Below are 12735 nucleotides of genomic sequence, written 5' to 3' on the forward strand. Positions count from 1 at the left end.
ATGTACAAGAAGCATTGCTGATAATACCATGATGTACAAGAAGCATTGCTGATAATACCATGATGTACAACAGGCCTTGCTGATAATACCATGATGTACAAGAAGCATTGATGATAAAACCATGATGTACAACAGGCATTGCTGATAATACCATGATGTACAAGAAGTATCACAGTACACAAGATAAAACCATGATGTATCACTGCAGAAACAAGTTAAAGTGAAAGTAATGTTGGATTTGACTGTCGTATGAATGAATAAGATGTAGTCGTATTAATGGGGGAAAAAAAGTATATTAATGTACAAATATGAAATGTGTGTAATTATGGGCATGATGATGATGGAGATCCTGCAAACGAGAGTTGAGTTGCTGACTCAGGACTGGATTAAAGTTATCAAATATACAAATATTATCTACATTTATGGATCTTGTTTGAAATGATCCTCAAGTTTCAAGTTAAAAGGTGACGTGCCGATGACCTCATTACAGCTGCGTGTTGATGACGTCATCGCAGCTGCGTGTTGATGACGTCATCGCAGCTGCGCGTTGAGGACGTCATTGCAGCTGCGCGTTGATGACATCATTGCAGCTGCGTGTTGACGACGTCATTGCAGCTGCGTGTGGTCCGAGTGCGAGTTCGATTCTTGACTCGTAGTTTCTGCAGCAGCAACATTTCTTTCCTGCTCGCTGCTGGGGATGGAATTCTTCTTCGGTCGGCCTTTGGGTTTAGTTGGAGACTCCAAGCCGCCTCCCTGCAGCACCTCCACATCACAACATAAACATAAACATCAATATTCCAGCCATTTACTTATGACAAGATTTAAGTATTTTGCTATTTACTACTATTTAAATGTTTACTTTTTGTATTGATTATTATTCATCTATTTTGTTATTTCACACTTTAACCTAATTAAAATTTTTACTTAATATTTAAAAATATAAAAATGTTAATATTTTACTAGTCCTTTTTGTATTGTTTTTAATCTCTTGTTTTATTAATTGTTGTCCACGTATTCAGTGATTTACATTTTTACCTAATGTATTATTGTATTATTCACTATATGATTTAAATGTTACCTGATTTGTTATTGAAGTATTATTTACTTATTGTATAATTTACATTTTTACTTTATGTATTGTTTTATATTCACTTTTTTATTTTATAATCACTTATTGAATTAGTTATTTTTCACATATTTTATTATTTCACTATTCATCCATCCATCCATTTCTACCGCTTATCCCTTCATATAGTTCATTATTTCATAATTATTTTATTTAAAAATGTGCTTAATGTATTATTTTTTTAAATACATTTTACTATTTCATAATTACTAAGTCATTTTTCACTTGCGTTGAAATATTGACTCATTTAATTTTTTACTCAATTTAAATATTTTACTAGTCAATATTTTATTGTTTTTAATCTCTTATTTTATTAATTGTTATTCACGTATGAAGTGATTTAAATTTGTACCTAATGTATTATTTTATTATTCACTTTATGATTTAAATGTTTACCTGATTTATTACTTAATTATTATTTTCGTATTGTATAATTTACATTTTTACTTTTATGTATTGTTTTATATTCACTTTTTTTATTTTATAATCACTTATTGAATTAGTTATTGTTCACATATTTTATTCTTTTATTATTCATATAGTTCCATATTTCATAATTATTTTATTTATTGTATAATTTACATTTTTACTTTATGTATTGTTTTATAATCACTTATTGAATTAGTTATTGTTCACATATTTTATTATTTTAATATTTCATAATTATTTTTATTTAAAAATGTACTTAATGTATTAATTAAAAAATACATTTTACTATTTCATAATTACTTAGTCATTATTCACTTGTGTTGAAATATTGGCTTATTTTTTTATTTCATTTTGAACATAGTATTGTAATATTTCATCATTAACACGACCTTTCATTATTTCATAAGTTATATTTCATTATTTGATCATGAGCATATTTCAGCAGGTTTGGTAACAAATTTAAATGATGAACAATAGTACAAAAGTTTTGTTTGAATGCTGCAAATAATGAAATCAGAAACACAATTAAATTGGATCTTGGGAGGAAAGTGGAAAATATACATAATTTCAGTGGTAATTTGTGTTTGTTTGTTTAAATTTGGGGATTTCATGCTGGAATGTTTTAAACAGGTTGAGAGATTGCACTGTAAAAGAAATATTTAGATGTAACGGTAAAATTAACAGTAGTACCATTTTTCCATTTACAGTACTGCACAGTAAAAACAACGACGGTAAACACTGGAAGCTAGAATTTTACCTTAAATTAGCAGTGTTTTTATGCTAATTCACTGTTAATGGAAAAATAGTTATCCTGTTATTTTTACAGTAGGTTTCAGGGGACAACTGCCAGTGTAAAATCTGTTTTTTTAAACAGTGCAGCATGTCAAAATGAATCAATGTATATATTTGTGTGCTGAGTATTAACACAATCAATAATACAATAATATAATAAAACTATTTTAAAACGTATAATAACACTGTAAACATTTACAAAAATTTCACAGCCTTTAATAATATTTTTCACTGTAAAATACTGTAACATTACAGCAAATGACTTTAACAAATAGGATACCCGTATAATGCACAGCAATTAACTGTTTTTTTTTTCACAGTAAAATAGTGTCGTGATAGTCTGTGATATCACAACATGTTACTGTAAATTCAAACTGGTTTGTCTCTTATGGGGCTCCGTACACCAGGTTGCACATTCATGTACAGTAAGTGGCAGTATGCTGTAAAACCGAAAGAGTAATTTACTATTTAAAAAAAATAAATTTGTGAAGTTATGGCATTTAGTTGTAACTTTATTGTAACCAATTGCAAAATATCAGCTCTGCAGTTACTGTTATTTGCTGTAAAGATATTCCATTGCAAATGTTACTTTGAAAGTAATGCAATTATTAGCCAGTCATTTGCTGTGAATTAATAACAATAGCAATAACGATATTAATTCATGAGTTGAAGTTGTTTACTTACCATTTTCTTCCACTTCATCCTCCTGTTTTGGTACCAAGTTTTCACTTGAAGCTGACTCAAACCCAAACACTCTGCAAGATCTATTCTGGAAGTCATGCAAGCATACAATATATGATATTTATGATTTCATGACATATGTTATATCATATGTACAAGTATCATGCATGACCTCTAACCACTATCAATGCATTTGAAGACTTGAAAGGTGTTCTGTACATATTTGAACTCATTGTTGTATTTGGTAGTGTTGTCATGTGACAGTATAAATCAAAGTGTGTCATGTTGTTGTTATTATATGAATGCATGTAACAATTACAATGCTCAGTGGTGTGTCAAATATTACAAGTTGACTGTTCTTAGTATGTTTCTTCAATGAAGTCATTAAAAAAGCCAGATAAATAACAAAAAACATTACACGGTAAAAATGTCATTGTAGATCAGGGGTGTCAAACTCATTTTAGCTCAGGGGCCGCATGGACTATTCAAATCATGGCATTAAAATTAAAAAATTAAGACAACTTCAGATTGTTTTCTTTGTCTTACTTTGGCCAAAAATAGAACAAACACATTCTGAAAATATTACAATAAAAATATAGAAAAAAAATGTAAGTTTAGATCCATGAAGGAAAGAAGAAAGTGAATGAATGTATATAACTGGATACATTTACATATGCATTAAAAAAAATGTATGCATATTTTTCTTTTGTATTGTTTTTTTAATGAATTATGACAACCTTTTTCCAAAACACAATATAGAATGTGAGATATAACCAGATAATGCATACATTTATCATTTGTTTTCAAAATGCTTACAAAAAAGTACGACCCCAAAAATGTACTGTGGGACCCCATGTTTTTGACTTGATGGGGTCCTAGCGCCAACACTGATGGAGTATTGGTGTGTGCAAAACAGCAGCAGGAGGCTGTGGCCTGCGGGCCAGTTCTAATACTAATCACATATCATCCCGGGGGCCCTCAATCATTCATTCGCGGGCCTTGACTTTCACACCCCTGTTGTAGATTCACAGCAAATTTCTGGCTAAAATGTGCAATACTTGTTTGCAGTAGTTTACTGTGAAATATCTTTACAGCAAACTTACTACGGAGCTGTGATTTTACGGTTAATTACAACAAAGTTGTGACTATCCCAGCAGGCACGAGACATTAAAACGACATTAGGAACTTTTTGAATTAGGTCCTGACCCTGAGCAACTCAATCATAACGATGAAACAACATGCTTTTTGACAACATTAAATCAATGCTGGGTTCTGACGTTGATTTGACCATTGAAATTTGGTCATTTCCCAACCAATATTTTACAACACAAATACAACGTTGAAACTACATGCTTTTTGACGACGTTTATTCAATGTCAGGTTGTGACGTTGATTTGACCATTGAAATTTGGTCATTTCCCAACCAATATTCTACAACTCAAACTTAACGTTGAAACAACATGCTTTTTGACAACGTTTATTCAATGTTGGGTTCTGACAGTGATTTGACCATAGAAATTTGGTAATTTCCCAACCAATATTCTTCAACTCAAACTTATCGTTGAAACAACATGCTTTTTGACGACGTTTATTCAATGTTGGGTTCTGACAGTGATTTGACCATAGAAATTTGGTCATTTCCCAACCAATATTCTACAACTCAAACTTAACGTTGAAACAACATGCTTTTTGACAACGTTTATTCAATGTTGGGTTCTGACGTTGATTTCACTGTAGAAATTTGGTCATTTACCAACCAATATTTTACATCACAAATACAATGTTGAATCAACATGCTTTTTGACAACGTTTATTCAATGTCAGGTTGTGACGTTGATTTGACCATTGAAATTTCGTAATTTCCCAACCAACAACTTGGATCCAACCTTGTCTCAATTTACAAATACAACTATTTTGCAACGTTGTTCAAAAGTCAGTTTTAAAGGACATACGCGGCCACCGCTGCTGCTCACTGCTACCCTCACCTCCCAGGGGGTGATCAAGGGTGATGGGTCAAATGCAGAGAATAATGTTGCCACACCTAGTGTGTGTGTGACAATCATTGGTACTTTAACTTAACTTAATAATCAACGTTGTATCAAAGTCTTGTGCCTGCTGGGATAAGAGATCAATCTGTAAAATACTGATTAAGTGCTGTGAAAACCTGCCATTGTGTTTTCAGTGATCCTAAAATTGTTATGAAAAGCCTGATGCAACGTCATAGAGGAGGAATAAAACCTTAGAGGAAAATCTAATTTAAAACATTTGTATGCACGTATAACACTTAAAACCTTTTGCACAAGGGTGTCAAACGTAGGGCCCGAGGGCCGGATCAGGCCCGCGAACAGGTTTTATCCGGCCCGCGGGATGAGTTTGCTATGTATAAAAATGTACCTGAAATTTTTGGGTGAAAGAAACAGCTGTTCTAAATGTGTCCACTGGATGTCGCAATAGCAATTATTTGTATCTTTGTAGATGATGCTACATATGTACAAAATAAACCACATGATGTTAGTACATCAGTCGAGGAAAATGAGCAAACTACATAAATAACAAACTAATTTGATTTTTATACATATTTTTTTTATCTTGATAGATCGAAAATGATCACCAATGAGTTGACTCATGAACATTATCACATCATTTATTCAGAAAATATAAATAACGACAAATAAAGTATATATACTATTAACCGCAACAGGTAATTGTAAAAAAAAACAATGATTTGTACAATTTCAGAATGTGATTGTTCTATTTTTAAACAAAGAAAACAATCTGAAGTTGTCTTTATTTTTAAGTTATCGTGCCGTGATTTTACCTTCCGGCCCACTTGGGAGTAGATTTTTCTCCATGTGGCCCCTGATCTAAAATGAGTTTGACACCCCTGCTTTAGCATATCCGTATGTGGAATTAAATGATGGAATGGATTAACTAAAGAAATCAAACAAAGCACAAATATGATTCAGTTTGAGATTGTTCAAACTACAAGAGTTCACAAAGTACACAGAACAATAATTATGATGAACATCTTAAACCCTTTTTTTTTTGGAGATAAAGATTATTTATGTATTTATTTTTGTTTACTTAATATAGTATATTATTTATTTATTATTTATTATTTATTCACCGTTTTGTTACAACCAGAGAACAAGGAAATGGGATAAAACTGCTATGATATGAAAAGAGGTAGGATTAAATAAGCTCTGCTTCATCCTACTCCTTTTCGTACGTGCTGTAATGAAACAACTGGAAATATGTGTGAATGCTCCAATATGAATAATAAATAGATGAATTCTGGTGTAGAAAACCATATGTGTGAATGTCTTGGAGCATTCACACAATAAGTTGAATAATAAATAGATGAATTTTGGTGTAGAAAACCATATGTGTGATTGTCCTGGAGCATTCACACAATAAGTTGAATAATAAATAGATTCATTTTGGTGTAGAAAACCAAATGTGTGAATACTTTGGAACAGTCACACAATAATAATAATCATTTGGAGCATTTACACAATAATAAACAGATTAATTTTGGTGTAGAAAACCATAAGTGTGAATACTTTGGAGCAGTCACACAATAATAATAATTTGGAGCATTCACACAATAATAAATAAATGCATTTTGGTGTAGAAAACCATATGTGGAAATGTCTTGGAGCATTCACACAATAAGTTGAATAATAAATAAATGCCTTTTGATGTAGAAAATCAATATGTGTGAATGCTTTGGAGCAGTAACACAATATTAATAATTTGGAGCATTCACACAATAAATAGATTAATTTCAGTGTAGAAAACCATATGTGTGAATGATTTGGAGCAGTCACACAATAATAATAATTTGGAGCATTCACACAATAATAAATAGATGCATTTTGGTGTAGAAAACCATATGTGTGAATGTCTTGGAGCATTCACACAATAAGTTGAATAATAAATAGATTAATTTTGGTGTAGAAAACCAAATGTGTGAATACTTTGGAGCAGTCACACAATAATAATAATTTGGAGCATTCACACAATAATAAATGGATGAATTTTGGTGTAGAAAACCGTATGTGGAAATGTCTTGGAGCATTCACACAATAAGTTGAATTTTGGTGTAGAAAACCAATATGTGTGACTGCTTTGGAGCAGTCACACAATAATAATAATTTGGAGCATTCACACAATAATAAATAGATTAATTTTGGTGTAGAAAACCATGTGTGTGAATACTTTGGAGCAGTCACACAATAAGTTGAATAATAAATAGATGAATTTTGGTGTAGAAAACCAATATGTGTGAATGCTTTGGAGCATTCACACAATAATAATAATTTGGAGCATTCACACAATAATAAATAGATGAATTTTGGTGGTGTGATGCAGTACATTTATCATGAAGAAAATAGCATAGTGCAGTATTTGTATTGCATGCCAAAGATCGTTTCAACAACAAACCTGTCAGGAGTAGAAAGATATTTCTGCTTCTCGAAGCGTTTTTCCAGACCCATGAGTTGGAGTTCGGTGAAGACGGTTCTGCTCCGGCGGCCTTTCTTGTTCTTCTTGCCGTCGGCGGCGTCCTGCAGGTCCACGTGAGCCCGCAGGAGGTGTAGGTCCAGCGGCACGTGGTGGTGAGACGCGCCGCCGTGCTGCTGCAGGGTGGAGGAGGCGGACAGCAGCGGAGGTCCGAGGGGAGACATGGAGAACTTGACCAGGTTCTCATGGTCCGCCTTTAACACTTGGAACACAACCTTTCACGTCACTGTCATAGCCTTATTAATCACATCTCTCACACTACTTTCACGTCACTGGCATAGCCTTATTAATCACATCTCTCCTAATATTACACTCTAAATCCATCCATCCATCCATCCATCCATTTCCTACCGCTTGTCCCTTTTGGGGTCGCGGGAGCCTATCTCAGCTGAAAATCATCACAATCAAATACTGCCTCAAACATTCATATATACATACACATATTTGAAATCAGCACATTCGTTACAAATCTGAAAATATGTATTTCTGTTGAAACATAATTATTACAATTAGAGATGTCCGATAATATCGGCCGATAAATGCTTTAGAATGTATCGGAAATTATCGGTATCGGTTTTTTTTATTATTGGTATCGTTTTTTGTGTTGTTTTTTTGTTTTTTAAATCAACATAAAAAAACACAAGATACACTTACAATTAGTGCACCAACCCAAAAAACCTCCCTCCCCCATTTACACTCATTCACACTCATTCACACAAAAGGGTTGTTTATTTCTGTTATTAATATTCTGGTTCCTACATTATATATCAATATATTTTAATACAGTCTGCAAGGGATACAGTGCGTAAGCACACATGATTGTGCATGCTGCTGGTCCACTAATAGTACTAACCTTTAACAGTTAATTGTACTCATTTTCATTAATTACAAGTTTCTATGTAACTGTTTTTATATTGTTTTACTTTCTTTTTTATTCAAGAAAATGTTTTTAATTTATTTATCTTAATATTTTTTTTTTTTTTAAAAGGACCTTATCTTCACCATACCTGGTTGTCCAAATTAGGCATAATAATGTGTTGATTCCACGACTGTATATATCGGTTGATATCGGTATCGGTAATTAAGAGGTGGACAATATCGGAATATCGGATATCGGCAAAAAAGCAATTATCGGACATCCCTACTTACAATAAATGTATACTACGACAAATTCAAATAGAAGGTGTTGTTAATTACACCCATTTTTTGTGTAATAAATATTGAAATATGAGACGAGTATAACAATATGACTAAGAAAGATGATTCGCGTGTTAATAACTCTTAGTGTGAATGTTGTCGGTCTATCTGTGTTGGCCCTGCGATAAGTCGGCGATTTGTCCAGGGTGTACGCCGCCTTCCGCCCGAATGCCCCCCCACCCCAAAAGGGACAAGCGGTAGGACATGGATGGATGGACATCACAATCAAATACTGCCTCAAACATTCATATATACGTTTAAATCAGCACATTCGTTACAAATCTGAAAATCTGTATTTCTATTAATGATAAATGATAAATGGGTTATACTTGTATAGCGCTTTTCTACCTTCAAGGTAGCCAAAGCGCTTTAGTATTACCACATTCACCCATTCACACACACATTCACACACTGATGGCGGGAGCTGCCATGCAAGGCGCTAACCAGCAGCCATCAGGAGCAAGGGGTGAAGTGTCTTGCCCAAGGACACAACGGACGTGACTAGGATGGTAGAAGGTCTATTGAAACATAATTATTATTTACAATAAATGTGTACTTCGACAAATTAAAATAGAAAGTGTTGTTAATTACACAATATTGTCTAAATGTCAAGTGCAATAAATATTTAAATATGAGACAAGTATAAAAATACGAATAAGAAAGATGATTCGGTATTGATAACTTACAGTACAGACAAATTGTAATAACAATATGACTCAGCGCGTTAATACACAATTAAACTCTTGTTGTGTTCTTGAATGTATCCAACACATGTTATTATTAATTATTTTTAATATTATTTTAGCATTATTTGTTGCTTATTGCTTTTGTGTTGTTTTTTTTAACCGTTTGTCTCTTTCGCGCTATTATTGATATGCGCAATGACGATGAAGGTCATATTGTATTCTATTATTTCATTTGTATTATTATTATTATTATTATTATTGTAGCAATATTAGCTACTACGTATTTGCTGCTGATTGCTGAAGTGTGTGTTTTTTGTTGTTGTTTTTTTTACCGTTTGTCTCTTTCGCGCTATTATTGATATGCACAATGACAATGAAGGTCATATTCTATTCTATTATTTCATTTTATGAAGGATCGAATACAGCGACTTTATTGTGACTTAAAGATAAAACGAACTTTTTACACGGCAAGAAGATATATTTTTTGTCAAATTGCTCCTTCAAGCTCATAAGTTGTGAAGCTATATTTAATATCATCTTTGATGACAATTATTAAACTACAATTAAAAGCAAACTGGGCGGAAATAACTGCAAAAGGCGTCAGAAACCCAAGTTATTTGTGCGTGAATCATAAACACGAAGATTACAAGATTGGATGGAAAAATAGTCTCAGTAGAAAATATCTTGAACGAAATTATTGTTTTCATGTTGGAATATTTTAATATTGTAATGTTTGAATGAACTTTATTTTGTAACATTAAAATGTTTTACTAGCATTAGCACTAATGTTTTACCTTTTGAATTTTATAATGACATTGTTTTATATTAGAATGTTTAATCATTTTAGAGTGTTTTAATGTGTTAAAAACGTTAGAAGGTTTTGATGACATTGTTTTAATAATAGAATAACATTCAAATGTAATATTAGAACAATTCAATACAATTCGAATGTTTTACCTTATAACATTTGAATAACCTTTATTTTACAACATTAAAATGTTTTAATATAGCATTATCAGTAATGTGTCATTAATTGAATTTTATAATGACATTGTTTAATAATATTACAATGTTTAATCATTTTAGAGTGTTTTAATATGTTATAAAAACGTTAGGTTTTGATGACATTGTTTTAATATTTAATAATAGAATAACATTCAAATGTATTATTAGAACAATTCAATACAATTCGAATGTTTTACATTATAATGTTTGAATAACTGTAGGAGCCAAATAGAGAGCCATACTTGAATCTATGTTTATTTTATTATTTTGAGTGATTGATGTGTGTATGTCAGTGTGCACCCTTTGCAGGTGGTGAAAAGTTCCCACGCAAGCCTATAAGGGGCAGGAGCGTGCTGGGCGCGTGATTGGCAGTCGGGCACCAGCATACCGTCTTTGACCTCACCTGTCTGTAGACCTCAGCTTTATATAGGCTAACATTTATTTTGTTTCCCGAGTATTCTGTTCCTTGATTTTTGTAAATAAAACAATCTTCAATTGCGCTGCTGGATCAGTTTGAATTAGTGGATGGATAGCGGGAAAAGGAAGAATTCGTGACAAGGAAGGCTGTGTATATGGTGTGAGTCAGACAAGATGCCCGCGCCACAAGTGGAACAAACATTTGAAACAAAGGGGTTATAGGAACAATCACTTTCAGTGTTTTAAGCCACTTCAATAACCTTTATTTCATAACATTAAAACGTTTTAACATAGCATTATCAGTAATGTGTCACTATTTGAATTTTATAATTACATTGTTTTATATTAGAATGTTTAATAATATTAGAATGTTTAATCATTTTAGAGTGTTTTAATATGTTTTAAAAACGTTAGGTTTTAATGACATTGTTTTAATAATATTTAATAATAGAATAACATTCAAATGTAATAGAACAATTCAATACAATTCGAATGTTTTACATTAAAATGTTTGAATAACCTTTATTTTATAACATTCAAATGTTTTAATACAGCATTATCAGTAATGTGTCACTATTTGAATTTTATAATGACAATGTTTTATATTAGAATGTTTAATAGTTTTAGAGTGTTTTAATATGTTTTAAAAACGTTAGAAGGTTTTGATGACATTGTTTTAATATTTAACAATAGAATAACATTCAAATGTAATATTAGAGCAATTCAATACGATTCGAATGTTTTGATATTAGAACGTCATACGGTTTGTAACATTAATGATTTAATTTTAGAACGTTTTCAGTAGTATTAGACTTTTTTATTATTACACTATTTTAATAAAATGTTTAATAACATATACAGCGTGTTATGAATACTTTTGGAGCTGTGTAAATATTGCAAGGCATGTTTTGTTTTTGAACGCCTCACATGAATGTATATATAATAATAAAAAAATAGAGCATGTAACAATATATTATTATTTTTACTTGTATTATCATTACAGGCCTTTCGCGTATAAAACAATCCTGCGTCATTTAGAAAAAAATATTTTTTATATATCTAAGATATATATTTAACTGTTAGATATATATTTAACTTTTTAACATAGGGGCTTGTTTTAGATTGTTAATAATAATAATTATAATAATACAAGTAGACATGGTCTGCGAGTTAGGGTGTAAAAATGTGAAGAAGTATATAATTAAATACATCCAACCATTTCCTACCGCTTGTCCCTTTTGGGGTTTGGAGTGTCATTAGAAAGAAATAAGATGATATTTACCATGCATGCTGTGAAAGGCTGCAGTGGACAAGAGTGTGTTGACTCCGAACTTGAGAAGTTCTCCTGTGGGAGCAGAAAGTTTGTGTGGATGTTGTAGTAGTTGTTGGTGGTGGTGGTGGTGGTGGTGTTGTTGTTGTTGTTGTTGTTGTTGTTGGTGGTGATCCGTGAGGATTTCCTCCATCATGAAAGTTCTGTAGCGGTGTGTTGTCCTGCACGCTTGCACGCACAGAGAAGACATCATGTCTGCAGGACGATGCATCTTCTACTTCTTCTACAGCTAACCACTTCTTCTACTCATGGAAGAAACATGTCATAGTCCCGCTGCTGGTATCTCCGCTGCACTTCTTGGACTTCTGTGAACTTTCTGCTCCTCTTCGTCCTCCTCCTCCTCTTCTCCAAGAAAAGAAAAGAAAGAAAGAAAGTATTCTGGTGGGAGGAGGATCTCCACTTTGCTGGAGACTATTACTAAGCCCCGCCCCTTTTTTTGACGTACACTTCAACTTCTATCAACTATCACACGCACACTATTTCAGCGTAGTAGGGACAAGCGGTAGAAAACTCCAAAAAATTCACACATGGTTTTCTACACCAACATT

At 32.3% G+C, this 12735-nt stretch overlaps 1 protein-coding gene across 1 annotated transcript; it reads right to left on the minus strand.

Moving 5' to 3' along the window:
- Nucleotides 1-337: 337 nt before the first annotated feature.
- Nucleotides 338-12516, minus strand: barx1 (BARX homeobox 1). The gene is made up of 4 exons (XM_061929221.2): nucleotides 12140-12516; nucleotides 7475-7754; nucleotides 3032-3116; nucleotides 338-762 (listed from the first exon to the last, which is right to left on the minus strand). Exons 1-4 carry the CDS (start codon nucleotides 12396-12398, stop codon nucleotides 607-609), a joined length of 780 nt encoding a protein of 259 aa, XP_061785205.2. The 5' UTR covers nucleotides 12399-12516; the 3' UTR covers nucleotides 338-606.
- Between the last annotated feature and the right edge of the window lie 219 nt (nucleotides 12517-12735).

The sequence above is a fragment of the Nerophis lumbriciformis genome, linkage group LG03 (genome assembly GCF_033978685.3).
Source record: "Nerophis lumbriciformis linkage group LG03, RoL_Nlum_v2.1, whole genome shotgun sequence".
NCBI lineage: Eukaryota > Metazoa > Chordata > Actinopteri > Syngnathiformes > Syngnathidae > Nerophis > Nerophis lumbriciformis.

What these genes read in the sequence shown, in the direction of transcription:
- barx1 (XM_061929221.2), bottom strand. Translation starts at nt 12,398, where the DNA reads ATGCATCGTCCTGCAGACATGATGTCTTCTCTGTGCGTGCAAGCGTGC. An exon ending in AGCCTTTCACAGCATGCATG is followed by an intron (nt 7,755 to 12,139) that starts GTAAATATCATC and finishes TTGTGTTCCAAG; the next exon opens with TGTTAAAGGCGGACCATGAG. An exon ending in TATCTTTCTACTCCTGACAG is followed by an intron (nt 3,117 to 7,474) that starts GTTTGTTGTTGA and finishes CATGACTTCCAG; the next exon opens with AATAGATCTTGCAGAGTGTT.